This window comes from Lepisosteus oculatus, chromosome 8 (assembly GCF_040954835.1).
Source record: "Lepisosteus oculatus isolate fLepOcu1 chromosome 8, fLepOcu1.hap2, whole genome shotgun sequence".
In the NCBI taxonomy this organism is placed as follows: domain Eukaryota; kingdom Metazoa; phylum Chordata; class Actinopteri; order Semionotiformes; family Lepisosteidae; genus Lepisosteus; species Lepisosteus oculatus.
Genome location: NC_090703.1, coordinates 43,430,467 through 43,457,155, shown reverse-complemented (window position 1 = coordinate 43,457,155; position 26,689 = coordinate 43,430,467). Strand labels below are relative to the sequence as shown.

General features: G+C 34.3%; 2 protein-coding genes across 2 annotated transcripts in view; one reads left to right on the top strand and one right to left on the bottom strand.

Moving 5' to 3' along the window:
• The window catches only part of ophn1 (oligophrenin 1), a 64,785-nt gene extending 54,102 nt beyond the window's left edge, over positions 1 to 10,683 (top strand). Inside the window, exons 22-24 of the mRNA XM_015351465.2 lie at positions 1,778 to 1,828; positions 5,588 to 5,627; positions 7,346 to 10,683. Coding sequence (XP_015206951.2) covers positions 1,778 to 1,828; positions 5,588 to 5,627; positions 7,346 to 7,357 — 103 coding nt within the window. The 3' untranslated portion in view covers positions 7,358 to 10,683. The remainder of the gene's footprint in view (positions 1 to 1,777; positions 1,829 to 5,587; positions 5,628 to 7,345) is intronic.
• Positions 10,684 to 16,388: 5,705 nt separating this feature from the next.
• The window catches only part of ar (androgen receptor), a 58,798-nt gene continuing 48,497 nt past the window's right edge, over positions 16,389 to 26,689 (bottom strand). The window contains exon 8 of the mRNA XM_006632763.3: positions 16,389 to 25,397. Coding sequence (XP_006632826.1) covers positions 25,239 to 25,397 — 159 coding nt within the window. The 3' untranslated portion in view covers positions 16,389 to 25,238. The remainder of the gene's footprint in view (positions 25,398 to 26,689) is intronic.

The following is a 26,689-nucleotide window of genomic DNA, read 5'->3' as shown; positions in this document are numbered from 1 at the left end:
GGTTACTAAACTGAAAGTGCAAGACAAGAAAGGGGGTGATCACAGAGCATGTCGAGCTTTTTGTTTCTCTTTTGCGGGGAGGGTGGAATTTAATTTCTGAAGTAAAAAAATGCAGCATACTGTATATCAAAATAATAGGGGTCATTATTAAAATATACCTCTGACCTGTTAACAAATGTCAGATTCATGCTGTTGTCAACCATTCTGGGCTATTTGCTATTTAAGACTTGAAATGTTTATAAAGATGTTATCAGGAATTATGTATCTCTACCTCATTGAGCAGATTTCTGCTCAGTCGACCGATAATCAATGGTACACTTCCAGACATTCTGTGTCTGTGCCACACAACATTTAGGTCAGTGTTTCTCAGCCTTTCCCTGCCTGGGGAAACTTGCTTTTAAAACTGCAGAGTGACATGCCAACATCCCTTCCCCCACTTATGAGCATTTAATCAAAATGTTGAGGGAGTGTGTTTCAATGGAGTCAGTGTTTCATTACACTAGGCCCAACAAACAGCACTGCCAAATGAACATACTATATACTGTTTATATTCAAAAAATGAAAACCAAGAGATTTATGCTCTATTTCACAATTAAAGACACCCAAAAAAATGAAGCTGCAAAGGCTAAAGAAAACTATGTTTTTTTTAATTACCTTACACAAACCACATCTTGTATCTTGTTCTTTGTTGGCAGAATCCCTGGTTTAATTAATCATTACAGAGAATATGTCTGTTAAACATACTTTTTCCACACTTTTATGCAAGACTCTTGCCTCAAAACTGTATTTAATTTCTGGTATTGTGCATCTATTTTTTATTTAATTTTCAAAGACAGAAATTAAACTATTCTATTCTTAACAATAACCAAATTAAAATCACCAAAAGTAAAAAGAAAATCTAATAAAGGTTCACAACATAGAAAAAATGTTATTTAAAGGGGTTACAGACACTTTTTCTATGAGCAATAGTCCACAAAGCACAGTTGACACCTACTGTAAATTTGACTGTTTTGAGATGTGTTTTATTTATTTGTTAAAATGCCAAACCTAGTTTCTGTTGCTGTTATGTAAATGCAGCAGGTATTGGGTTTCCTCTAACTCCTTTTGACAACTTTTCTAGCACTGGTTGAATACTGCCAGGTCACATACAACATAAGGAAATGCACTTTGTCTTTTTTTATTTTACTGAGTGCTTGCAAAAAATTGAGACTATGAAAGCACAGAATTTGTGCATGTAAAAGTTATTGAATGAACAGTCATTTATTATCATCATTAATTGATCATTTTTTCAGACACTGAATCTTAGTGTCTGAGAGCACTTTTGAGAATAGGCAATTAAAACAAAATGCAATACCATGTTCTAAATAATTGAATTGAGCTACTGTATTTCACTTCACTGAAGGTTTACTTTATATCCACTCTATATCACTTAATATGACCTATTATATTTCAGATTGAGTGTTTCTCCTAAGCTAAAATTCTAATCCCGTAAGAAGTGTTGTCAGTACCAAGTAAATTTACTTTCGAACTGGTCTATAGTAAAGGATGTACATAAAATTTACAGTCATTTCATTAGTTTCCCTTTTTGTCCTTTTTTGGTCAAAGGAGTTAATTGAACTCAGGGGTGGGCAAATAAATCGAAGGTAATGCTCTCTCTCAAACTGTCAGTTGTATATTTGTTGTTATTGGACTGGATAGCTTTTCATCTGAGTCTGACTGGCAATAAAGATATTTATCGCTGATCGTCTGAAAGGGTTTCCTGTTTTTATTTCCCTAGTGTTGCTTCCAAAGCCAAGTTTTTCGAGAATGCCTCAAGACAAATCGTGAGGTAAGTGTTTTTTTTTCTTCATCGCTATTAAGAAATGTCTTAGAAAAGAAAATGGTTGTTTTTTTTGTTGCCAACATCCATTAGGATTGTACAACTGGTGCAGTATCTGGGGCACAGCTGTATGTCTTTTAGATGATGAGTTTTCAAATGAAACCTTATTTTTATCATTATTTTCTCTGCAGTAAATGAAGCTGAAGTACTGTGTGTGCTTGGCGGTGGGGTTCTGAAAAGGAAAGGGTTCTGTTCTCATCCTTCACACTTTGCATGCTGATTTCCAAGTGGAAATGGTTAAGGTCCTCCAAATTCTTGATTGATAATCATGAAAACATAAGTAGTGACCAACTGTGACATCAGGATTCCCATTTTTAAATTTGGGTTCAAGTGGACAGCTGTCCTCTGTTAGTGTAACAAATGAGCAATAGTTCCCTATTAAACAAGTAGATTTGTGATCTAGTGTGCCTTTACAGCTCTTAAACGAGCTCTTTATTTTTCTGGTTTTGGCAGATTTTAGCATCAGACAAATTACTACTGTCCTTTGACCTTACCTGATATTGGATAGTGTTTTGTATCAACCTTAGGTTTCTTTAGATCCTATATAAGTGAATCTTGCTTGTGATTACTCTTCGTGCATATGGTGATGTAGAAGATGGTCATAGTGGTGATGCTGACAAAAAACATCTCATCTTATAGTCAGCATGTCACCTTTAACATTTATGCATATAAGTGATCTGTCATCAAGTTTAGCAGACAGAATCAAGATTTTGCAGTGTTCCCCTTTCAGATAAGCCTGCACAGTCCACTGCTCAGTTCTTTTCACAGAGGTGTACAACAAGTCACTGAGTTGCTAGTTGTAAGCCCTCTCCCACTTTTCGATAAGTGGATGTTAGGAAAACTGGAAAGAAAGAATTCCTGGTGAGCTTAACTTGGCTTAACCCTTTACACCCAGTCTTCTGGCTTTGTGTAAGGTGTATATTGACAGGTTGCTGTATGCAGTATAATTATGAAGCAGCTGCATTTTTAGTCTTTCATGGTTTTTGAATATGCATTATACTCTAAGACCTAATGTTATTTGATCTATAAACATATGGACCTCAGTTTAGTCTGAAGAACCAAAATCCTGGCTATTTGTTCATAATATCTCTGAATTGATCGAACAAATACAGGAGTGACATACTTACTCAAGCACGTGTCTGCTCTTGTTTTCCCTTTATACCTGAGCAAAAGGAAATGAGTAATTTAAACTGAATGCTTAGTTTGGCTGTTTTAAGAGCCTTAACCTTGGCAGGTTAGATCAGTGTAGAAGTTGCTTATTATATTGTGCTTTTGTCTTTTTAATTGCTGTACATGAATGTAATTTTAGATTAAGTTTAAAACAGGTCACCACTGAGTTCTCAACCTAAAGAATGAATAAACAACACAAACTTCAGGTAGAAGCCATGTTTAATGAACAGAAAATGATTACCTTAAAGCAAAACAATGAGAACTGTTATGTAAAAAGGCGGATTTTGCTTGGCAGCAGCACTCATTAAAAATCAAGGGAGATGAACACACTTTTGCTCCAGATCACATAGACAGGTGATACACGTGCATACCAAAAACCACTTATGCAAGCTAACTGACAGGGAAATTGCTAATTGGGGAAGAACCCCTGCCAAGAAAATGCCCTCTGAAAGAATTTTTGGTTCATTGAAATTGGTCTTGGGCCACCATGAAATTGATTATGAGATGAAGTGCACATACATTAGATTTTTCAATGTGTCACTATTAATTTGTGCATTTAAGGGTGAATTTTAAGTACAAAATTATTTAGCAGAAATCCTCTTGACAAACAAATGACCAAGGAACTGCCCTTTGCACTAGTACCCAGCCATGCTAATCCAAAATAACTCCAGCCAGATCAAGATATCTGGTTGCCTTTAACCCTTCAATAGTTCAGAATTTAAATTTGTTATGCTTAAAGAGGCCTGTAGATGCTGTATATCTTTTTTTACATCTGTTGTTAAACTGTACATGTAACCTTATGCATTAAAATTGATTTGAGTATTTTTAGATAATAAATTAGATACAGTACATTGAATGTTTAGTTTCATGACTGTCAATAATTGGACTGTGGAGGTGTATGGATTCCTAACTGAAAATGCACATACTTTCTAACCACTAAATGAATCACTTTCAATGTGTCAAAAAATTCAAGAATAAAGCAGAATTCTACTGGTGTCACATTTTAGAAATTCAGACTTCCGGGAAAAAAAATGAAATGTCTGCAGACAGCAGTTTTTTTTCAAATATAATGGTATTGTGACTTGTTATTTATTACTTGCCATTTCACCAATAAAGTTTAAGGATCATTGCAGAAACAAAACACAGCTCCTTGTAAATACTACTGAGATCTTTATATATCAAACCATATTGTTCAGGCTGTACAGTCTGTTAGGAAAAGGCTTACATGCTAATGCAGAAAACCAAGAAGAAAATATCTTTTTAAGTCATGTTAAAGGGTTTTCTGAAAAATCTTTTTTTTCAACTTTTCCTTTGTCACTCGGATAATATAGAATATACTTGGCACATAAATGTTTCCTTTCCATGTGTTCAGTTCCTCTATCTGGATTTTACATTTTGAAAAGGGGTAATGATGAATGCAGATTTTTCTTTTGTGAAAAGAAAACAGGAAAGTTAAGTGCCACAAATAGACACAACAGATCTAAAAATTAATAAATCTAATTTTAAAATGTTCAAAAGATAGTTTTCTTTTTCAGTTTCTCCTTTAATAGTGTTATCATGATTTAGAAAGTATTTTACAAATATAATTGTTCCCAGAGCAAAAGCTCACCAGATATCAGTTTTACCATGAGTTCGTTGTTTGGATACAGAAAGAAAGAAAAAAACATTAAAATATTTAACCACACACAGAATCTCTTTTTATATAATTATCATGAAGGTCGCCATTCCTTAGCGACTGGAAAACCAAGTATATTATTCCTATACTCGCCTCTGATGCAGAGCAGGAACCATTAAAGTTTTCAGATGGAATAGACACATTCATAGTGCATTGAGACCAAAATCAATAACCATTTTGTGCTTGGCTGAAAGTGTTATCTTACTTTAATTCTTTAAACTGATTTAACATTATTGTGCTTGTTTCTTCTTGACCTATATTTATATTTTTGCCCATTAAATGATAAAAAACAGTGACCATTTTTATATGGAATGAAAGTATATTTTAAAACAATCCAGGCAATCCCCACTTTAAATACTCAGTTCGCATAGATTCAGAAGCATGCAAGGTTACGAACATGACAAGAACATTTCCTTTTTCCTCCCTGTGCAGGAATTAGCTCAAACTAACTGATTGTTCTGATAAAGGGATATATTAGGTAATTAAGTCAGGTGCTGTAGTATCAGTAAGAGTGCGTATGAACTGGGTGTGTCTGCAGTACAGAACAAGTATCACGTAGATAGACTGTTGTTATTCTCTTCACATATTTCTAATCAAGTCAACAAATTGGTGTAACAATAAAGTATTCTCTTAACTTGTATCATTTTAACCTTTTACAAGTTACATAATAGTAACCCTATTCATTGCTGGTTTAAATTTTCAAGTAGTACCTGTATAAAAGTGTGTGCTGTTACATCCATACATTCTGACATACATGCCAGTAGTTTTCATACTAAAGCTGCTTTTCAATGCTATTTTGAAATAATGCTTTACTTTTGTACATCTCTATAATTATTCTGAATCCATCTTTTATTTCTTTGTAGTTCATCTCCAGCTTCTGCTGTGCTAAATGTGAAAGAAGAGGTAGAGTATTTGTTTTGTTTATTAATAGGAATGATCAATTAATTCAGCTTACAGAAGGCATGTAATAAAAAAGGTACAGATGGTCATGCCTTTGCTCATTGAATTTTCCCTCCCAATCAGTGTGTTTGACAGGATGTCAAAGCCCAAAAAGTAAACAGAAAAAAAAAGTTTAAATGTTGTTGTAACACTTAAAGACATTTATTTAAAAACTGTAAGTGTATGCTTTTAGTTCTCTGTTGTGTGATACGCATTTTAATTTTTATGTATTACAAAATAGTTGGGAATGTCAAATTTATGAGTTACCATAGCAGTAGCGCTAATTTTAAATCTAATTTTAAAACATTTCTTTTGCTCAGTTGGTGATAAAATGTGTTCGGGGTATTCCAAGCCTTGCAAAAATATTCACCCCTTTCTAATAATGTCCCATTTTGTTGAATTACAAATGATGTACAGTATACACATTTTAATTGATTATTTTTAATGTTTCAACTGAACACTTTTATGAATGAGTCATTAAAGTCAGAATTTTAAGTTGGCAAAACTTTAAGTCATATTACCCTGCAACTTACAACTGGCAACACACTGAAGCTAAGCAGGTGTGAGCCTGACCAGTACCTGGATGGGAGTCCTCCTGGGAAAAGTTAAGGTTGCTGCTGGAAGAGGTGTTAATGGGGCCAATAGGGGATGCTCACCCTAATGCTCCAGTATAGTGATGGGGGCACTATACTGTAAAAAAAAAACAGAACTTCCAGTCCCTGCTGATGAGAAGCAGCCCCACAACATAATGTTGCCACCACCATGCCTGAAAGTAGGGAACAGTGGGTGATGCACCATACAGGGTTTGCATTTTAAAATTTTCCATTTTGACCTAAAAAGTTTTTTTTTTTCTAATTTGACCACAAAACCCTTGGCATGTCTTTAGAGCTCCGTTAAAAGCTTTGTTGCAGTCTCCATGACTTGAGATGGTTTTGCCAATCTGACATTCAGGCCAGGTTTTTGTTTTTGTGTGTTGTGATGACTCATTGGACATTTTCTCCTAAGTCACTGAACACCTTTGAAGATTGTCTCTGGCTTCCCTGTGGCAACCCTAACCAGTTTCCTCCTTGTCTAGCTGTGCAGTTTTAGAGGAACATCCTGATCCACATAATATTGGCATTGTATAATATACCTTTTTCTTCATAACCAGTTTCACCATGCTCAAGGAGATACTGCATTCAAGTGTCTTTTAATTTTGTATACCCCGTTCCTGTTTTATGGTTTTCTGCAGTTTTACCTGTGAGTTGTTTTGAAAAGTTTGGTCTCCATAGATCAGTTTTTGCTTGAAATTCACTACCTGACTGAGGGACTGTACAGAGACAAGGGCATTTTTTTCTGAAATCATGTGAATCACGATTGTTGCAGACAGACAACACTCAACTGAGTAACTTGACAATTTTGTGCTCTTGGGTCAATTTAAGTTTACCAAGAGTAAATACTTATGTAATCATTTTAATGTATAATTCTCTGCAGTTTTTGCTAACATTTAATTTATTTAATCTATTAAAAGAACAGATTGAGGATTCAAGGTTTGGTTGACAATATTTGTTAAAAAACATGATATATCATTTCTAATTCTGCAATTTGGGACATTATTGGAAGTAGGTGAATACTTTTGCGACACATCTTTTTCTGCGTATTATTAATTTAACCTTTTGCACTTTGTCATTTTTTCTCTTTAGAGTTCAAAATGATCAACTCCTGGCAGAATCCAGGTCACACATTCTGAGATTGGAGCTGTGTTCTAGGGATCATATTCCTTTGACATGAACCAGGATATAGGTTCTGCTTGGGATCAATTAGTGTGAACTGAGTGCTGAATGTATTGTACAAATGTGTTATGGCATGATGCTCAAAATGAATTGCCCGGTTCTCGTTTTCTGTTTCTATATTTTAATGGGTTATGTTAAATGTATTGTTTTTCAGTGAGTCTATCAATGTACATGCCTTAATATGATGTTATAATGTTTCTGTATTTTCAAGTGGTGGTGCTCTCTATGTGAGCTTCGTGTTATAATCATGACACCATGTCCAGCCACTACTTTTCTGATTGGACCATTAAAGGTTGCATTTCGTTTTCTTTTTGCTGAAATGAAAATAAAAAACAAAGAAATAAACTTTATTAGTCAAACTGGGAACCTTTACAACTTTTCATCTGTTTAAGCTTCACATTATATTTTTTACCCAATTAAAATGGGGTCGATACAGTAAACATATATTCCTGGACAACCACTATGTAAAAATATTCCATAAAAGGTTTTCGTCTTTTAAACTTTTACATCCATCTACTACACAACACAAATATGTTGTCATAAAAAAATAGACTGAATTTGACAAAAGAAACTCTGTATTTCTGTACTGAGGCATTTTTTCTTCAAGGCATGATTTGACCCTGGCAGGATTTTATCATGCTCAATACTTTGGACAACTATATCCATGTAAGGAAAATTATATGTAGCTACAGATTCTGATTGCTGACACTCTTGAAAATAAAAATGATAGGTAAGAAGTCTCTTCCCCTGACAAAGCAAACACAAAAGCTGCACAAATTCTAAGTATTCTGTTTTTGTGTGTGTATTATACTTTGTTGGCAGCATTTTGTTCCTTAATTATCTCCTCTTTAAACCCAAGCCTTTCATCTTATTTACTTCCTGTCTGTCACTGGATTGTTACCTTCACAGAACTTTACCATTCATCATGCTTGTATTAAAAACATGTGAATATTGAATGTGAAAGAAACAGCCCTTAAAGTCATCTGATAACAGTTTAGAGAAAATCTCCTTTCGTTGAGACCTATTTGCTCTACATTGCAAATTGAAAAAAACCCAACTGATTTGATTAGCTGAGGAAAAGGTGAACTTTTATTTTATTATAGCCATTTTTACCTTTGAAACAACTTTTATGTAAAAGAGTGATGATTTAAAACAGACATTTGGCTTACCTTCTGCGTGTGTCTGTGATGTAAAGCCAATTTCAATTCACAGTTTTTTAAAATAATTCTGCTGGGTCTATTCCTCATATAAAATGTCTCCAATGTGATCTCACTGTCTATGTGCTAGTGTCTAGTACTGTATCCTACTCCCACACTGCAAAACATGCTTCAAGCTAAATTGATTTTCTGGGAACATCTCATCATTCCTTTTAGTCTTCTTGTAAAGAAATTCTCTAATTGTCTTAATTAGTGTTTTTGAACTTTGTGTACTCTTAATGTATTATTTTGAGCCAAATATGTAGGATCGTATTGATTATTTTCAGAGTATGCAGATTAGATTGGAATATCTATATATTTGATCATAAATGCATGAGCAAAGTTGCTACTGTAGGTACTGTAGGCACTGACAGTGATGCAATTGCAAAAATGTGCTTAATTCAACCTATGCCTAAAATTTATGTGAAAATGGCTGCAATACGTTTCTGTAAAACAGATTATATTCCCAAAGTCACCACCTTGTCTCTTAACTATAACAGCTACTGTATGTAATGGCATGATTCCTGTTTAACTAAAGATTTACTTACATAAGTAACACACTTACAGTATGTGTCAAATTAAGTCAACATTGCTGCCATCACAAAGAAAGAAATCTGGTTGTTTTCTTGCTTTTTTGGCAATGACAGTTACCATTCTTGTAGCCCACAGCTTTAACTGCATGATAAATCAGGAAACAGTCAAATGGAACACATTGTGCCATTTTTCTAACGTGATTTTACCATCTTACATTTTTCGTGAATATTCTAAAATTTGTTAAATGCATGATCTCGAATTGTAAAATATGCCTGCTATAAGAAACATTCTGATTAAAGCATTCTTAGCATTCCAGGTTAGCTATAGAAAATGTAAACCATTCTTTAAATGAAGTGTATCACAAAATAGTGTGTACCATCTGTGTTTTTCCATGATTGGAGTTCTTACTTGTTAGGAAATTAGGTAAAATGAGGTCATGCACAGTGCTGCACCATAACATTTACCAATATCTTGGACGTGCTCATTCAGTGCTATTCCATGCAGCAAGGTTTTAAGAGTTTTATTTAGAGTAGTTTGATTGAATAGTTAACCTGTTAAATTGATAGCATAGCAGGTACAAAACATAAGACAGGGTCATACAAATAGATGTCGCATACAGTATACTAGAAAAAATGAAAATGCAGAGACATTCTTATAATCTCATTATTAAATCTGATTGACTATCTTGTCCTCATTATTCTTCATTGTACAAATATAGCTATACAGTATACAGTTATAGAAATAAGCTAATCTTGTGGCTCAGGAAGTTCTTAGAAAAGACCTAGTGGGTCAATAACAGTAATGATAATGAAGACAATGCTTGTTCTTAAATAGTTCACTGCTTTAATACTAATTTATTGAAGGTATTCAACTCTGAGTGCTGAAGACTTTAGCATTTTTAACACCCGCTCCCATATCGTTCCTTTTTATTTGCTCACTGACTTTATATAAAATAAAATAAAAAAATTAAGGTGCCCATGGAAACATTTTCACATTTACTCTTACTGGTGACATTTAAAACTTATAAATTTTGGCAAATTAATTTTAAGTTAAGGGTGCAATATAAAATTATAATTACTTTACATAAAATAAATCCTAGAGGAATTCAGCTGAATGATTAAAACCTCTAAGATATGATTAAAATGACATTTGTTATTTTTCACATTTCAAAGCTGTTTCTGGCATGTGAAGCTTTTATTATTGTGTATTTTTTCTGTGTTGTTTATCTTCACACCTGTATTATTCATTGTAAAGTCTCAGATGTTAGAAACTGGAATCTCTGGTCTTTCTTAAGCTACAAGGTGTTTATTCCACCACCTAAAGTTGTATGTGTTTTCTTTGTAGTCACTAATGCTATTTTTCTTATGTGAAATACCCCATCTTGGCTTTCTTGTTTGCTGTATCTCTGTAAACCTGTTGACATTTGAATGTTTGTGGATCTGTTTTATATAGTATGTAATGAAGTTTTGTGTTTATATTCACATATTAAATGTCCAGTTCTCTTAGTTTTATCCATTAGGCAAGTGTGGTCCACCTTTTCAGGGACAAATGCATTTAAAGAATACATGAAAGATGATATATTGGCAGTGATCTTCAAGCGAACAGACAAATACATTTCTTATAAGCTGCAATCTTAACTGTCATAACAGACAGAGCTGTTTATAAATACACAGTCAACTACATCAAATATCTATAGAGCATACTTCTCTGCACACTCAAACATACAACCTTTTTTCTGTAATGTTATAGTGTTAGCAATATAGTTTTTTCTCAATACATTATTGGTAGTGTACAATTTTTGAAGGTTGTCCTAAAGTAAACACTTATCACTGTAAAGAATGTGTTTTTAAGGTGTTCAAATATAAATTTTTGTACCCTCAGAATGCAAAATTGGGTAAACAGAACTTTTCCAAAAAACAAAACTGAGACTAAAATGTGCCACATTTAGTCCAGCTCTTTAATGAAGACATTCTGTATATATCAACACACAATTTTATTATAAAGCCGAGAGCTGTGTTTTAGAAGCAGTATTAAATTACAGTATGCTTTTATGTCTGTTTTGGCAATTTTGGTTTGTTTTCCATTAAGAGTTGGATTTGAAGCACCTTCAAAATGCAATTTTAAACTTTCAGTATAAATCTGAAGGAATTTGATGATGAAAAGGTGAATTATACAGTTTGTGCAATAACACTGACATTACAGTATATCTGCTATAACTTATATATGCTTATATGCTTAAAGGAATATCTTTAATTTAATATTTATGTTAATAATTAATGCAATACCACACTTTTACCGAAGGCAGGTATGACTAAAAAGAGGGATAGCTTCCCATGTGGGATACCTTTACAGAAATAACTGGGATATGGGAAGCCAAAACCTTAGACTCTGGTTTCCTAGAGGTCTTACAGTTTACTAGTTATCAATAAACAACACCTTACAACACAGGAGAAAAAGGCTATTGTGAAAAATATACAACTAAATGAAGTTATATTAACCATTTAGTAAAATTAGCAGGGAATTAAGATCTAGTCTGGAAGCACAGATACATATTGTTAATATTCAGAACAGAAAAAATTATAGTCCTTTTGGTCAAGGGACCAAACAATACAGTATTTTTAGGATCCGTGTCCTTTATGTAGCTGGAGTATCACAGCAATATAGCCAACTATGTTTACATTTTAGGGTATTCTGAGGAGCAATATATGGATCATAATGTTGCTGAGGGGAAGGAGAACATGTTCATATATAATTCTGTCATTATATGTTAATACTATTGTGTCATTATTTTGGGACATGTGTTATATTTACAATATGCATGGTACTGTGTATTGAGTGAAGTATGACATATGGTTATTAATTTCCACCTCAGGGTATAAAATCATCTGCTTGGAGTCTGACATTACAATTTTGGAGACCCAGAACCTAATTTGAAATCCCTGTGTCTCCAGGGACAGCATGAGAGTCAGATCTGCTATGTCTGAGCATGTGTACGTGTGTGTATGTCTCTTAATTCCAGAGCTGCTAGATGTCATCCAAAACTAAGAGCCAGACACATTCCCAAGTTACATGCATCAGCAAACTTAAAATGCTTCATGGGCAGTGGGATAAAACTTTCTTTGGCAATGTCAACAGGCTTGTCAACAAGGTCAGACTTTGCATAAAACAAACATAGGGAGCTTATCTCAGGATTCATGTAGCAAAGTACAAAGCCACTTTCAATTTTTATTTAAAATTGAACACGATTGTAGGATTGGGTAGTTTTATGCCTATAATAGCTGAAGACATGCAGTCTTGTAGTTAATTTAAGCACTGGGATTTAAAAGATTCTGGTTTCAATTAAGATCTCAGAGAATCAAATCTGCTTGTGTACCTTTTCCAAGCCAGCATTTCGTCCAACAAAAGGATCTGTTTACTGTCCACTAGCACAACACTGTTACTAAACTTTGGACTTGTGCTTGGAATGTTTCATCTAGTTGTTTGTCATTTGGTGAAAAAATACCATGAGATTCAGGTTGGGTTTTTGCTGAGGCTATTTCCTTTTTTCACTGACACCTCAAGTGGCTCAAAGTTTTAAGTAGTGTAGGATACATTCAGGAAAACACATTAAATATAACGAGAAAAAATCTAAATGTAACGAAAGTGCCAAGTCAACCTTGTACAGCGTTTGATTTAGGCTGAAAAATCCCTGTGTTTTCCCAGCCCTTCATACGTTTTCCCTTCCTTACAGATTGTTTTAACTACCTGTCTAGGGTAGACGTTCATCATTGATCTAAAGAAAACCAGAGAACAAAAGCACAGCAGGGAAATGTTTGCAGGTAAGGGGAATGTAGAGAGTGCAAAAAAGAGTAGCTGTACATCACCATATGGGCTAAGTTATTGCAACTCGCCAAGCATCCCTTCACATATAATTTTCAGAGAATCAATCGAGCAGTTGTGAACTTTGTAAATCCAACTTGTAAGCTTGAATCCACATACCTTTTAATAGCTGCCTCTTGGTAGCAACAACAGATAAATCCAGTTTGGGGGTTTCTACTGTATGTTTCAGACCTTTTAATGTCCTAAATTGGGGATGAGATGATTTTATATAGCATGGTCATAAAAGTAAAAAGCGTATATATAAAAATGATAAAATAATAACACTAAGTAACTTAAAGTAACATATTATAGAGGACATATATTTAAATAATGATTGCATGGAAATGGGCTATAGGTAATTTTCTGATAACCCAGTCTTCAAATTGGAATGTGGCCAACTTTATTTTTATTATTAGAATTATTTTATTCCAGGTTAGCTATAGAAAGTAATGAAAAATGTGTACAAGAAACAAACGCAAAAATGCTGCATGTGTAATAACTATATTCTTAATCGGTATTGTTTTGTCAATGCAGAATGACTGCAAGAAGGGAATTTCTGTTTCTCCTGCCTAACGCAAAGCTGAAAAGGGTATATTCTGAGTTAAAGTACAATTGTGAGTGATTCAAATCAGGGTTCAAGCCACCTTACATTAGAATGAAACTAATATAACATTGCCATGGTAACAAAATTGAACTCTGTATTTGTGCACAAGCTACTGAAGGGGTTGGAGAGCATCATCTGCTGTCTACTTTAATTCCCTGTGTTCATCTTACCTTATCTTTGTATAATGCATAAAGGTAAGCAAACAACCACATTTTTTTGAATTGACGAAAGTCTAAAAGAGAAATGACATCTTCTGTTTTTGCAATTTATTTGAAGGTTCTGTAAATGGCACTGAATCAAATGACCAATAGTGAGACATCCAATCCTATCTGATTAAGATACATATGTGATATGTTATGTGTTATGCTCACCCTGCAGTCCATGTGGGTCCTAATGCCCCAGTATAGTGACGGGGACACTAAACTGTAAACAGGCGCCGTCCTTCGGATGAGATGAAAACCCAGGTCCTGACTCTCTGAGGTCATTAAAAATCCTAGGGTTTCTTGAAAAGAGTAGGGGTGTAACCCCGGCGTCCTGGCCAAATTTCCCATTGGCCCTTACCAATCATGGCCTCCTAATAATCCCCCTCTATGAATTGGCTACATTACTCTGCTCTCCTCCCCACTGATATCTGATGTGTGGTGAGCGTTCTGGCGCACTATGACTGCCGTCACATCATCCAGGTGGATGCTGCACATTGGTGGTGGTAAAGGTGAGTCCCCATTACCTGTAAAGCGCTTTGAGTGGAGTGTCCAGAAAAGCGCTATATAAGTGTAAGCGATTATTATTATTATTATTATTATTATTATTATTATTAATTATTATTATATTTAAAAACCACAGGAACAGTAAGTTTTATGAATCCTTTGACTGATGAAGTTTCAAGTAGCAGATGAATTGCAAGTGCAGCAGGATATGAAGAAATTTCTTTTGAAGTGAGGCCATGAATATATGTATATACAGTAGTATGCATACAGTGTTCACATTCCACAAGTTATGATGTTTTAAAAAACAAAGGAACACATACAGTTTGTAGTCACATTAGCAGTTAGAAGTAGCAAACCTCCTAAACATAAAAGTAATAGTTATCATCTATAGTCTCTGCTAACTTGTGTTTTAAAGCCACTTTATCCACTCAAATTTCAAAACTCTAATGTGAATGTTGTTCAGTGTGATTTACAGTACTTTGATTCTGTGCAATGTTGAAACACTATGATCTAACCAAAGCACATTAAACTGGTGGGCTCACACATTTTTGCCTAAAGTCTGATTTATTGTAGCTGTGAGAACCATTTCCATCTGATAATTATGTACTCTGATTTCTCATTTTATACAGCAATGAAACCAAGCCAACCATCTTTGGCTTAATATATCTGACTGAAGGACATGCCTGCTACATATTAATGGCTATGAATTTGTTTTGTGTTTTTTTTAAAAGAGAAAATTACTTGAGAAATAGTGTAAAAATAAAAACATTTCCTCTTGACATTTACAGTTTGCAAACTTATTTTCAAACTTTTTTATGTTTTAGGCATACAGAACAAGCTTGCAAATAATTTAATTTGTGTTGCCAAAATCTGGAGATATATACATTTTTAACATAACTGGCTCTGACTTGCTAATTTTTGTGTCAATTTGTTTAGACAGTCTTACCACAAGTAGACCTACCACAATTCACAGATTTTCAGGGAAGAAAAGGGACAAACACCCCTTAAAGGCAGGCTGGCATTCTCTAAGTTGAGTTTACCACCATATCTTGTAGCAAGCATACTGTACTGTATATAGAACAGTTTTGACCACAAAGTACAAGAGCCCATAGCTACATAATGCTTTTATTTTAGACCAAGGATCACTGTCAAACAATAGAGCCATCCAAGTCATGGCTAAAGAGCAGAACAAAATGATGTGGACATAAGCACTACAAAATGTTGCCTTTTAAGGTAACAGAATTCCTGGTTTTATATAAATGTGTCATGGATGTTGGATGTTGGTCAACCTGGATGGCGGGTCTCAGGACATCCGAACGTCAATGCTGAGCGCAGTAGAATAAGTGACCCAGAAATATATAGCCCCAGAGAGAGAGACACCAGAAGGAGAGCAAAGTACAGGAAACAAGGGACAGGACAGAGTAGGAACACCCTCTGGCTGCAGGGAGCGTGACAGATAGGTTAAAAATAATATTATAATTTTGCCATTTGCAATATTAAAATTAGAAAAGCTCAAAACCTTTAAGAACCTGGGAAATTATAAACCATAGGATAATATACTATAGCAATCTAACGTGTTAAAAAAAGTATTTAATGTGATCTTCTATTGTACATCTGAGTGTTTTGATACCATGGCACACGTTTTGATTTTGCCATCCACAATAAAGCTGTGGATGTAATAGATCACTAAAGGCACACACACAAACACATTAACATACACATTAAAAAGTAATTTGCTCTTTCCTTTGCTATTCTGTTCATAATTAAGCAAAATACTATAATTAAAATGATGGAAATTATGAAAGCATTAGTTTACACATGACTATCTTACAATCTTGTCTGTCGGATCCAAAATATATTTCTCTATTTCTGCAAAGCATACTGTAGTTAGCTGCCCTCTATGTACCAATAACAGCAGCTATTAATGGATAATTAATATTAATACATATTAAAGAGAATTAATTAGCATTTTGTTCTGCACCTCAAGCTGATGTAAGTACAGTATTGCTTCTAGGCTTTCTGCTTTGATCAGTAACACACTCCACAGAGTTAGGCATTATTTGACAGTGTTTAATCAAATGCAGAGAAACAAGTAAACAACAAAACCAATCATGTGAAACAGTGTTTACAGTATACATGAAATTAAAATATTCCAGCTGAAGACAGAAGCAGTAAATTTACAATTTTGATAATGGGTGTTTAACATAGAACTCCAAAATTACACAGTTTTGCACAAAATTATTTTTACACACAAAATATTCTGAATAATTTTTTTACTAAGTAGGTAGCAAATTTCATTTAGGTAGGTAGGCTTTCTGCCCATATACTGTATCTGGAATCATTTTTTTTTTCAAATTTATCATTGCAACAATAAGAAAAAAAATCTCTGTATATAAAATCTCTTCTTCAGTACCACAGTAGGTAGTTAAGAAAAAATGTCTTTATACATTTTCAGAATAGTTTTTAGCATTAAACAACAAAAATAAAAAATAAGTATATTTCTAATTGGTAACACATATACAAAGTCACTGATCCACTCAAAGAAACCAGGTAATTACAGACTACATATATCAATCAGTTGTGAACTTCAACAAAAAGATGCCTTTCAATTATTATTCATGGTCTGTTTTAATATATGTATTTTACTAACAACTGCTCGGAAGAAAAATTTAATTTACAGCATAAAAAGTCTTGATTGAAATTTTCTTTAGCTCTGGCAGGGTAAAATCAAAGCAAAGCTCAAGTTAAAAAAAGTCCTATTTCCCAATATATACCTAAAACAAAATCCTGCTTTTAAATCATGTATTATATTTAATTTTGTTTATTCTCTAAGAGAAGAGTTATAAAACTGGACACCATTTTTATTAAAATAATTAAACGAATGAAAATTTATAAACAGTTTACAAAGGATAAGAAATAAAATAAGGTTTCATAAAAAGTAGGTAGCAAATGGTATGAAATACTGTATTAAGCTGTACTGAGTACTGAGTATAATGACACAATTTTCAGTACCTTGCTAAATTTGTTACAATTTGTCATTTGTTAAAAGTCTAATGTGTGCTTACATGTATATCATTAAAATATTGAAAAAATCAAATTCATAAACTTAATTACACTTAAACCCCTTTATTGCTGCTTTTTCAAGACAAATGTAAGAATAGTTATTTTAAAGACTCCACTTTGTATTATCATGCAATTTTATAATGATTTCCACTTTTTTATTAAAAAGAAAAAGTGACAAAAATGAGAGATTCAGTCCAAGCAAATGCAAGTTTTTGCTTGTCTCAATCTTATTTTTTTTATATTATTTGTTTTGCCATGCTACAACACATGCAGATTGCACTGAACATAACATATCATATTTCAGGTCACTTTAATTTTGACTACATGTACTGTATAATTTTTCTCCAATTTTATAAAAGCCTATTTTGTTCCTGCCTTTTCATGCACGAATGGAGAACCAAAACTTTCAGAATTTCAAGTCCACATTATAGATAGTGGTATTAATCACAGATTTCAGCTGATAATGTTGTCAAAAAGGTTAAGCTTTCATTCCTTGGCATAGGTGCTGTATTTTCTAATTACTTTTTTCATTCTACAGAAGTCTAATTTTGCATAGTTTAACATTTTTAGAGTTAGAATAGAGGTCTATTTAGTGATAAAAGGGGCAATTTTGTTTATTTTGCTATAAAAAAATGTTTTTAAGCTTACACCGAACATAAAAGTAAAGCGTTCGAATCAAGCCACTATTGAGATGTTAACAAATACTGTAGGTAAACAACTGCAACAATGATTGCAGTTGCTTATAGCCAAGTTAGTTTGACAACCCATTCTTTCTTGTAACAAATTTGATGTCATTGATTGGGAAAAAAGAAAAAGACAACATAAGTAACAGCACAGGGAATAGCAAAATCTTATTCTAACAACTTTGCCTCTCCCTTCCCTTCCCCCCAGTCTGCCATCCAAGAAACCTCCTCTATCCTTGACTCCCCACAGAACTCTCGTATCCCCATCAGATAACTGTAGCAGGAGTGAACTGGAGGAGATTTACACCAAAATATATAAATATCTGAACACTTCCAAATCATATGGAAATAGGTTCCTGTTGCTCCCTGAAAGCAAAGAACATACCTCATTGTGTCAATAATTTCCATTGGGGAAACATCTACAAGTAGTTAAGTCATTTCTATGGATACAATTAAAATGGATCATCTGAAGGTCAGGATTTGGAGAAAGATCCTCAAATTATTCCAGTTTCCAACAAATGTCTTCATCTACAAGAGCCATACTGCACTCCTGGAAAACGTAAAAGTCACATTTATCCACAGATAGACAAAGAGGGCCAGAGGGTGGAGGGCCAGACAGCTACTGTACATGAAAGAAAGTCCTGTGTGTGTGTGCAAGACATATATTTGTAGGTGTGTGGATGAGTGTGAGATTAGGATCTCACCTTCCTCCTGAACTAACTTTTAACGAATGGTTATTGTGCTCCACAAAAATCTGAATGCAAACACATAAGAAAATGGACAATCCAGCATACCAATGATCCAAATCACATATCCAATTCAACCAAGAAATGGATAATTATACAGAAAATAAATGTTCTTGACTCTCCATCTCAATCTCCAGAGCTCTATTTTATGAGCTCAAACATTTGTGGTTTGAAGTCAATGAGGCAGTTCACAAACAAAAACCAAATAGTTTGAAAGCCCTATAGCAATTCTAGCAGGTTGAAAACATTAAATTTCATTAAAAAAAAATAATTTAGGTTGTGTTAGAACTTCATACCACATATATGAGACATCTTACTATCTAATCCAGAAGAGCATTTACAAAATATGTGCAAATAAATGCGACCTTCATGTTTTCTTGATTTAAATTATACATTAAAAATATGACCTTGCTCTGTACCATGTTATTAACAGCATGCAGCATGACAGGTCTTGCATTTTTAACTAGAATACAATAGCCAATCTGTGGATCTTTCTGTTGTTTTATGTTTTTTTCTTTCTATTTAGTCAAAAGTATAAGAATAATTCTGGAGGGCACTCCAGGTAGCATTGATCCCTTTTGGTTTATATCATTATCTCAATAAATGAGTTGGCCAGTCTCAATGTGTCTCTGTCACTTAACATCCTGTATTTTACATAAGGGGTATAAGTGATGCACTTTGCTCCTGGGAACCCTATAAAACACACATTGCAGAGTAAAGGCATAAATAAAAATGAACTACCCTGTAATTCATAGCATCATTGGAGGTCCAGGAATGTACAAAGGTAGTTGTCTTTTGTGACATCTACCAGAGAGTTTACTCCCAGATCAGATCACTGGAGGGAAAGAGAAGTGACAACTGCCAGATAAAAGGACAGCATTATGAAAAATAGGTGAATGCAAATACCACTGCTTTCCAATTTTAGTGTGCTTTTCCAGCAATTGCCATACTGTGATCAAATACAAAAACAGTCATTTGCATTTTTGCTTGAGCAAACTACATGTTGTAATTTGTAAGAAAAGACATTTATTTCTAGTTGTCGCCACAATGCCACTTTTGAAAACCCATTCTTAATAACTACCTACTTAGTCTGTCAGGTTTCATCTGTGGTGTACCGTATTATTATGAATAAACCCTGTCTTTGCTTTTCTTTTTTTGGTCAGAGTATCTTTCTCCAAATACAATCTCTAATCAAGAAGTCATTAATTTGCAAGAAAATAATAACATTAAATATAGTAAGCATTGTCATTGCTTTATGGATGCAAAATATTTTCTTTTGCTGCTATTTGTATTAATTAATACAATGAAAACTATGTTGACTGGAATGCTGGTCATTCGTCTGCTTATACAAACCAATTAGAATAAATACATTATGAGAATTTGTTAGTTTTGTATGCTGAAAGGTTAACTAGAAAAAAAAGTCTTAAAAGTCATCTCTATCCAAAAGGTTAAGTGAAGCTATTTTGTATAAAATTAAAACATGTAATTACAAATGCAGCTTGAAGAGATGTTTTGCAGTTGTGAATTAGATCAGCTTTTGGATTCAACGTTTGTGAATGTGCAGTGCAAAAGATCACAAGTAAGAGAGTCTGTTAGCCTTTTAAGAGAGCAACTGAAAGCACAGTGATCATTAAAAAATTTAAGAGACTTAAGCACACAGATGAATTCTGTCAAAACTAAACCAACAAAGGTGAATCTTTTCTGTCTGTACTTCAGAGTAAAAACAGCTCGCTCACAAAAGACATTAGTACTAACAATTAACATCAATGAAGCAATATTATGCTTCACTGTAAATTACATATATATAGAAATTGTTTTAAATATAAAACTTGTAAAGATTTGATTGTTTTTGCGCTTAAGCAAGCTAAATTAAACTGAACAGAATTACACACACTGCACTAGTAAGCAAGCACTTACTGTATATTTAGCGCAGATCAACCTTGAACATTGAACACCGAAACCTGTTTTTGCAGTATGTAAAAAAATCTTATCAAGCATTTATTGCTGGTGCAGAGAGAGAAAGCTATGCCTCTTTGGCATGATTATATGTCATTATGTGTTTTTTCACTGATAAAAAAGCACTGGACACTTAAAATGCTTAGTATTAGATAGCTGTGTTAGGGAGATCTACTTGATCATTTGCAATCAGTGTTTCTGAGGACAATGTGGACATTGTAAGCCCTGAAACACCATTAAAACTGTTTAAGATACAAAACTGCTGGAAACAAGTATTCTTTTTCTAGCTTATTTACAAAACAAATTACAGGCTGTAGTGGATGGTTGATTAATGATTTTTTAACTGTCAGAAATTCACCATAAACAAATGACTCAGCACTAGACACATTTTTATGAATATTGAGATATTAGATCTTGCACAATAATCATTAAGTAGTTTATAAAACTGACAAATATTTGTTTTTTGCATGCATATCTGTAAATAATATATTTGAACTTGAGGAATATCTACAAAGTCTTGGCTGCAGATGTTTCTATTATTATTCAAAGTACAATCACAAAAACAAGAGTTTTCAGCATTGAATTTATGCTTGATAAAAATGGATTAAAAACAATGATGACTGAAAATAGCTGCTTCCAAAATATATTATGTTGTATTTTTAATAGTTTTCATCATTTGTGTTTCTTGAATTGTGTGGGATTATTGTGTGAAGAAATAACATTAATTAGTTTTAACCAGTTTATCATTGGTTATAATTTATCACTTTAAAACATTTAAAAAAGCTACAGTTTTACTTTAGTTTTTACTGTTTCTGCAAAGCCTTCCAGTTTTTCTTTCTCCAGACTGGTTTATGCAGTGGTTTTGAATTTATATTGTAAAGAGATGTGAACCAAAGTCTCAAGATACACAATTTGTGTTTTAGCAGACTATCCTTCTCCAAATAAAATTTCCAATCAACAATTAAAATTTCAACAACAATAATACACAATTTCAGTATTTTGACATAACGGCAAGGCTGACAACCTTCACTTCAAGGTTTAAGCCAGGGAGCCTGCTGCAAGCTGCAAGGGTGAAGGTGGGTTGGAGGGGTGGGCTTGAGAAAAGATATGAGGAAAGGGAGTTTAGCAGTTGAAATATATAAATGCAAGAGAGCAGAAGCGTGAGATTACAACTGACCTATTGTAGGCCTTCTTCATTTCAGTAGTTTGGTCCTATTCTAATTACTAGAACGAAATAATGGATAAATAATGGTGTCCTTAATATTTCATTGTTTGGTGTCACCTCGCCTGGCTAATACTGCAAGTCAAGGTTCAGAAGATTCCCAATAAACATTTAAAGAGCCCAAAAACACAGATGCAGAATCTTCGATGATGGAGCTATTGTTGTATGTGCTTTGTTTCAGCGAGTTGCTTGATTATGCAAGGTTTTGGAGGAACAGCAATTTTAGAATGTATGCTATAGCGTCTTGTGAATGAGAATTGTGTTAAAATGCAGGAGATAGAACAAAATTCAATGCACAAGTGGCAGCAGAACTACCAAGCCTTAGACTGGTAGAGACAGGAATTCTGTGGTGGGTTGCGGAAGACTCTACATCCACCTGGAAAGAGTGCCTGAGGTCATCTGAACTGACAGGGAAGCAAAATAGTAACTGGTAGTGAGCAACCACTTACTGATGTCTGTTGGTGACCAGGTGGAATGGCTGACTGAGAAAAGTATGGAGAGAAGAATAAAGCAACACATAAGCTTAATAAGGAAATCAAGCTTGATTAAATGAATGTGGATGCTTTGAGCTAGTCCATTTGATCCAGTTGAATAGATGAAGATGGATTCCACATGGAGCTCCAAAAGACATCAGCTAGAGCAAAGTTCTCAAAGTGATGGGTCTGAAGAAAAAAGCAACTAAATGACGGTCCTGAGAGCAGACAGGAGTCTTGAGAAGCTGGGGTTAGAAGCTTGTGGGGTGGTGGGGAGGGATTGGGGAAGGTTGAGGGCCGACACTGTATCAGTTGGACACCAGCAAGAAAGAGGGTTGAGAAACTTATCAGCCAGGGCTTGTGACTGACATGAGCACTGGGAGCCAGCGAGGGGTGAGGACAAGGAGCTTGGGCCCAATGCAGACTCACATTGTGTGTTCACACCCTTTGGGAAGAGTGAATATCAATGACTAATAAGGGGTCCTACAGGGACTGTGAAAAAGAAGAGATAAAACAAGGAATATAGGCAGGGGCCATAGGTACAGTAGGTTGGATGATCAACAGAGACAGTGAGAGAGGACTGTAGGAAAGAGGGGGGTTAAACAAAGGGGAAGAATGGGAGAGGAAATGGCCAAAGTTGTGCCAGAGTTTCACAGAGGGGTGGCAACATAGGGAGAACTGGAAGAAAATAGCATACTGTATATTTTTGAATCATGCAGAGTTGATTGATTGAGATTGCAAGAAGAAGATTGCAGGAAACTCGTTTCCTGCTCTCAGAGGAGGTGAATGATGAGGGTGGCTTGTGAGACAAAGCCAGAAGTTACAAAATAAGGTCTAACATAGATGTCTGTCTCTGCCAAAACCAAAATATTGAATGTGAGAAAAGATGAACGTGAAGGAGTTCAGCAGGCAAAATATTTAAGTGTGAGAGTGAAAATGCAAGATTTAATTTGACCTCTTCCCAAACTTCTATTTAACAGCTCCATTTACAGAAAGTGTTTCATTACTTTGTAGAAAGCAAAATATTTTTTACTAATCTTTTTTAACAGATGAGAAATTATGCCCAGATAAACTGATTAAAATAAATAAGTTATTTTTTGTTTTAAATAACATACTTCTCAAAGATTATCTATCCTTCAACCTACTATAGTCTGAAAGCTTATCTACGAAAGAAAGTCTCAACAGTCATCTCTTCCCAACACGTAAAACAATTGCATTTTGAAAAAAAATAATATTGTTTAAAGTTTTAATTGGAAACACAATTGTTTTGAATTAAACCAGATTTGAATTTTAAATTTGTGAATTTGTAGTGCAAAAGAAAGTGAGTAAAAGAGTCGGTTTGCCTTTGTGCGAGTAACTGAAAGCACTGTGATCAATTGGAAAACTTTAATAGACTTAAAGCACAAAAATAGACTTAAAGCACAAAAACATATTCTGTCAAAAGCTTAACCAGTACAAGTGAATCTTTTGTCAGTATTTAAGAGTAAAAAAGAACAGCTTGTCCACTTAGGACATTAGTACCAGCAGTTAACTTCAGCGCAGCAATATTATATTTCACTGTAAATTACAGTATATTTTTAGAAATTGTCTAAATATAAAACATGTAAAGGTTTGATTGTTTGCTTAAGCAAGCTAAAATAAATTGAACATATTTACACACACAGCACTTTTAAGCTATCATTTATATTTAGATATTTATATTTTAACTTTTCAAAAAAGGAAACCTTTTGAACAGCAAAATTTTGCTTTTAATATTTCTTTCAAATCTGCTGAGTTTTTAAATAGGTTTATGTAATGCATTTTATTTTAAGTTTGAGTAAATTTAAAACTAGATCTCAAGATACTTATTACAGAATTACTCTGGATAATGGCTGCTCTCTAAATGCATTTCTGTGTCTGCTCTGCAGGTTTTTGCTAGTGACTAGGTAGTTAAGGTGTAATGTTATAGATCTTCTGCTCCTATGTATTGGTGCGATAAATCATCACATCTTTGTGCCTTCTATGAGCTCAGCAAAACCCATTTTTATCCCAACTATGCCCTGCCCTGAAAACATATAGTACAGTTTATGCTAAAAGTTTTCTGTTAACAGAGACTTGTTGGGATTCAGTTTAAGTGTTCTGGTAAATACAATTTACAGTTGCTACACCCTGCTTTTGTACCATGAAATACTTTTGTAGAAAAAATGTGAATGCTTTAACAGCTTTAGCAGGAAATGAAAGATTTTTCATACAGGTAAAATAAGAAATATCCATTGTTATCTTATTTGGTTAACATCAACAGCAATTTCAGTTGAGCAAGCATAAATGCAATTTTAAAACAACTTCACTTTGGAAGTATTTGCATGAACCACATGATATGCATAGATATGTACTGTACACCTGTAGTTATCCTGCAAGCATCCTTTTTACGGAGTCAGTAAAAAGGACTGTACTTCTGTCTTCCTTGCATTTTATTTTCCTCAATATCTGTCGGGGCATTTCATGAGAGAATACTTGGAAATGCAGAAGTACTGTACCAAGATGACCCCTATAGCTTCCGATCAACTCTAAAACCCCAGCTGCTTGAGAAAATGATCTAAATTGTGTCTGACAAGCAGCCAAACTACTGTAATAATATAATGGTTTTGTACAGTACATTGAGCCATTAGACAAGCAAAAACTGAAAATTTACTGGACACTGGCATCTTGAAAGTGCTCTCCTCCAGAAATATTTTACCAGCAGAAACAGAAGGTAGTTAACTGATGGTGTTGCGCACTGTTGCTATTTGTGAAACAAGATTGGCTTCACCATTCCAGCCAACATCTTTGGCACCTGCACTGAGATAATCTCTGACATCATCTCTGGAAAGTTGACCTTTGTTGGGTATGACTGGGCCTGGACAAACAGCTCGAAGGTAAACTGGTGGAGCATCCTCACAATCTTAGAAAGCAAAGAAAAAAAGTCATAATGAGTCAAAATATACCTATAATATAATTATAATCCTGAAAGGGTTTAAGGGTGATGCCAGGATATAGTTAAAGTGATCTGTGGTCAAAACTCTGTCTTATGGATATGAGCTTTAGCAGCAGCAAATAAGATGAGTTAAGTTAGATGAGTTAAGAGTGTTGTTAACCTGAATGTTTGCACCCACTATCAGATTAGCACTTTGTCATCCTTAACATTCTGTACATTGCACTGAAATGTATATAAATTAAAAATAAAGAGTGCAAATAGGTCGGGACCTAGAAGAACAAGAAGCACAAATGTGAAAATGAGATGTTAAGATTTTGCCTTGAGTAATTTACACATCCCTACATCCTGCAAACATTCGCAGAACCAAGTAAAATGTAAGCAAACGTTCAGAGAGCATTAATTTGTCTTCGAATGGCAAACGTTGTATATTACTGTTTATTTTTACTGTTTTACTTTTTTTACTGTTTTACAAAAAAAATACTATGGTTATGGTTAATTTGAATTGCATCTTAATGACTTGCCACAATACATAGGCAGAGTGCACTCAGAGACAACTGGAAGCCTTGGTGATTTTTTTTCATTAGTGTCTGAACTTTATAAATGGTATTATCCATGTTATAAATTGACGAAACCGAGAATGACACCTCAGTAAATTATTTTGCCGCCTGTTCTCCTGGGACATAAAGTGCTGAGAATCTTCCTGCCTCCCGCCCAAAGGAACATGCCTCAGGAAAAAAAGCCCCTGGCTATGCCACAAGATGGCAGCTCCAATATCGAGACCACCCAGCACTACTGCAAATGAATTATTACTTGTCTGTTCACGTGGTGGTAGCTTTGATGGTGATAACGGCCTTTCTCCTATTCCTTATACATGCCTGTGCTTTACTGCCAGTTTTGCACTTCATTATTGGGCTGTGAAAGCAGACACTGGATACCCTGATGCTCATGGTGATCCACGGTATTTTATATTACAGCACCTTGAGAAGATGTACCATGAAAGGTGCTATATAAAACAAAGGTTTTTGTTATAATTAGAGTATTTCCAGCTCATAAACTGTGAATACTGAGTAATTTGCATACTGTAGCTATTAAGCTGACAGGGGTCGCAATGCAAACTTACTGCCTCACCTTGAGGCAATTTTGTTTTTGCAGTTACATTTTTATACTATGCATATCTTGGCATCACCCACTTAATTTGGTGACCTAATGTAACTTGATTTCACACTAAAGTTAAACCTTTCTCTCAGTGTTTTAAATAA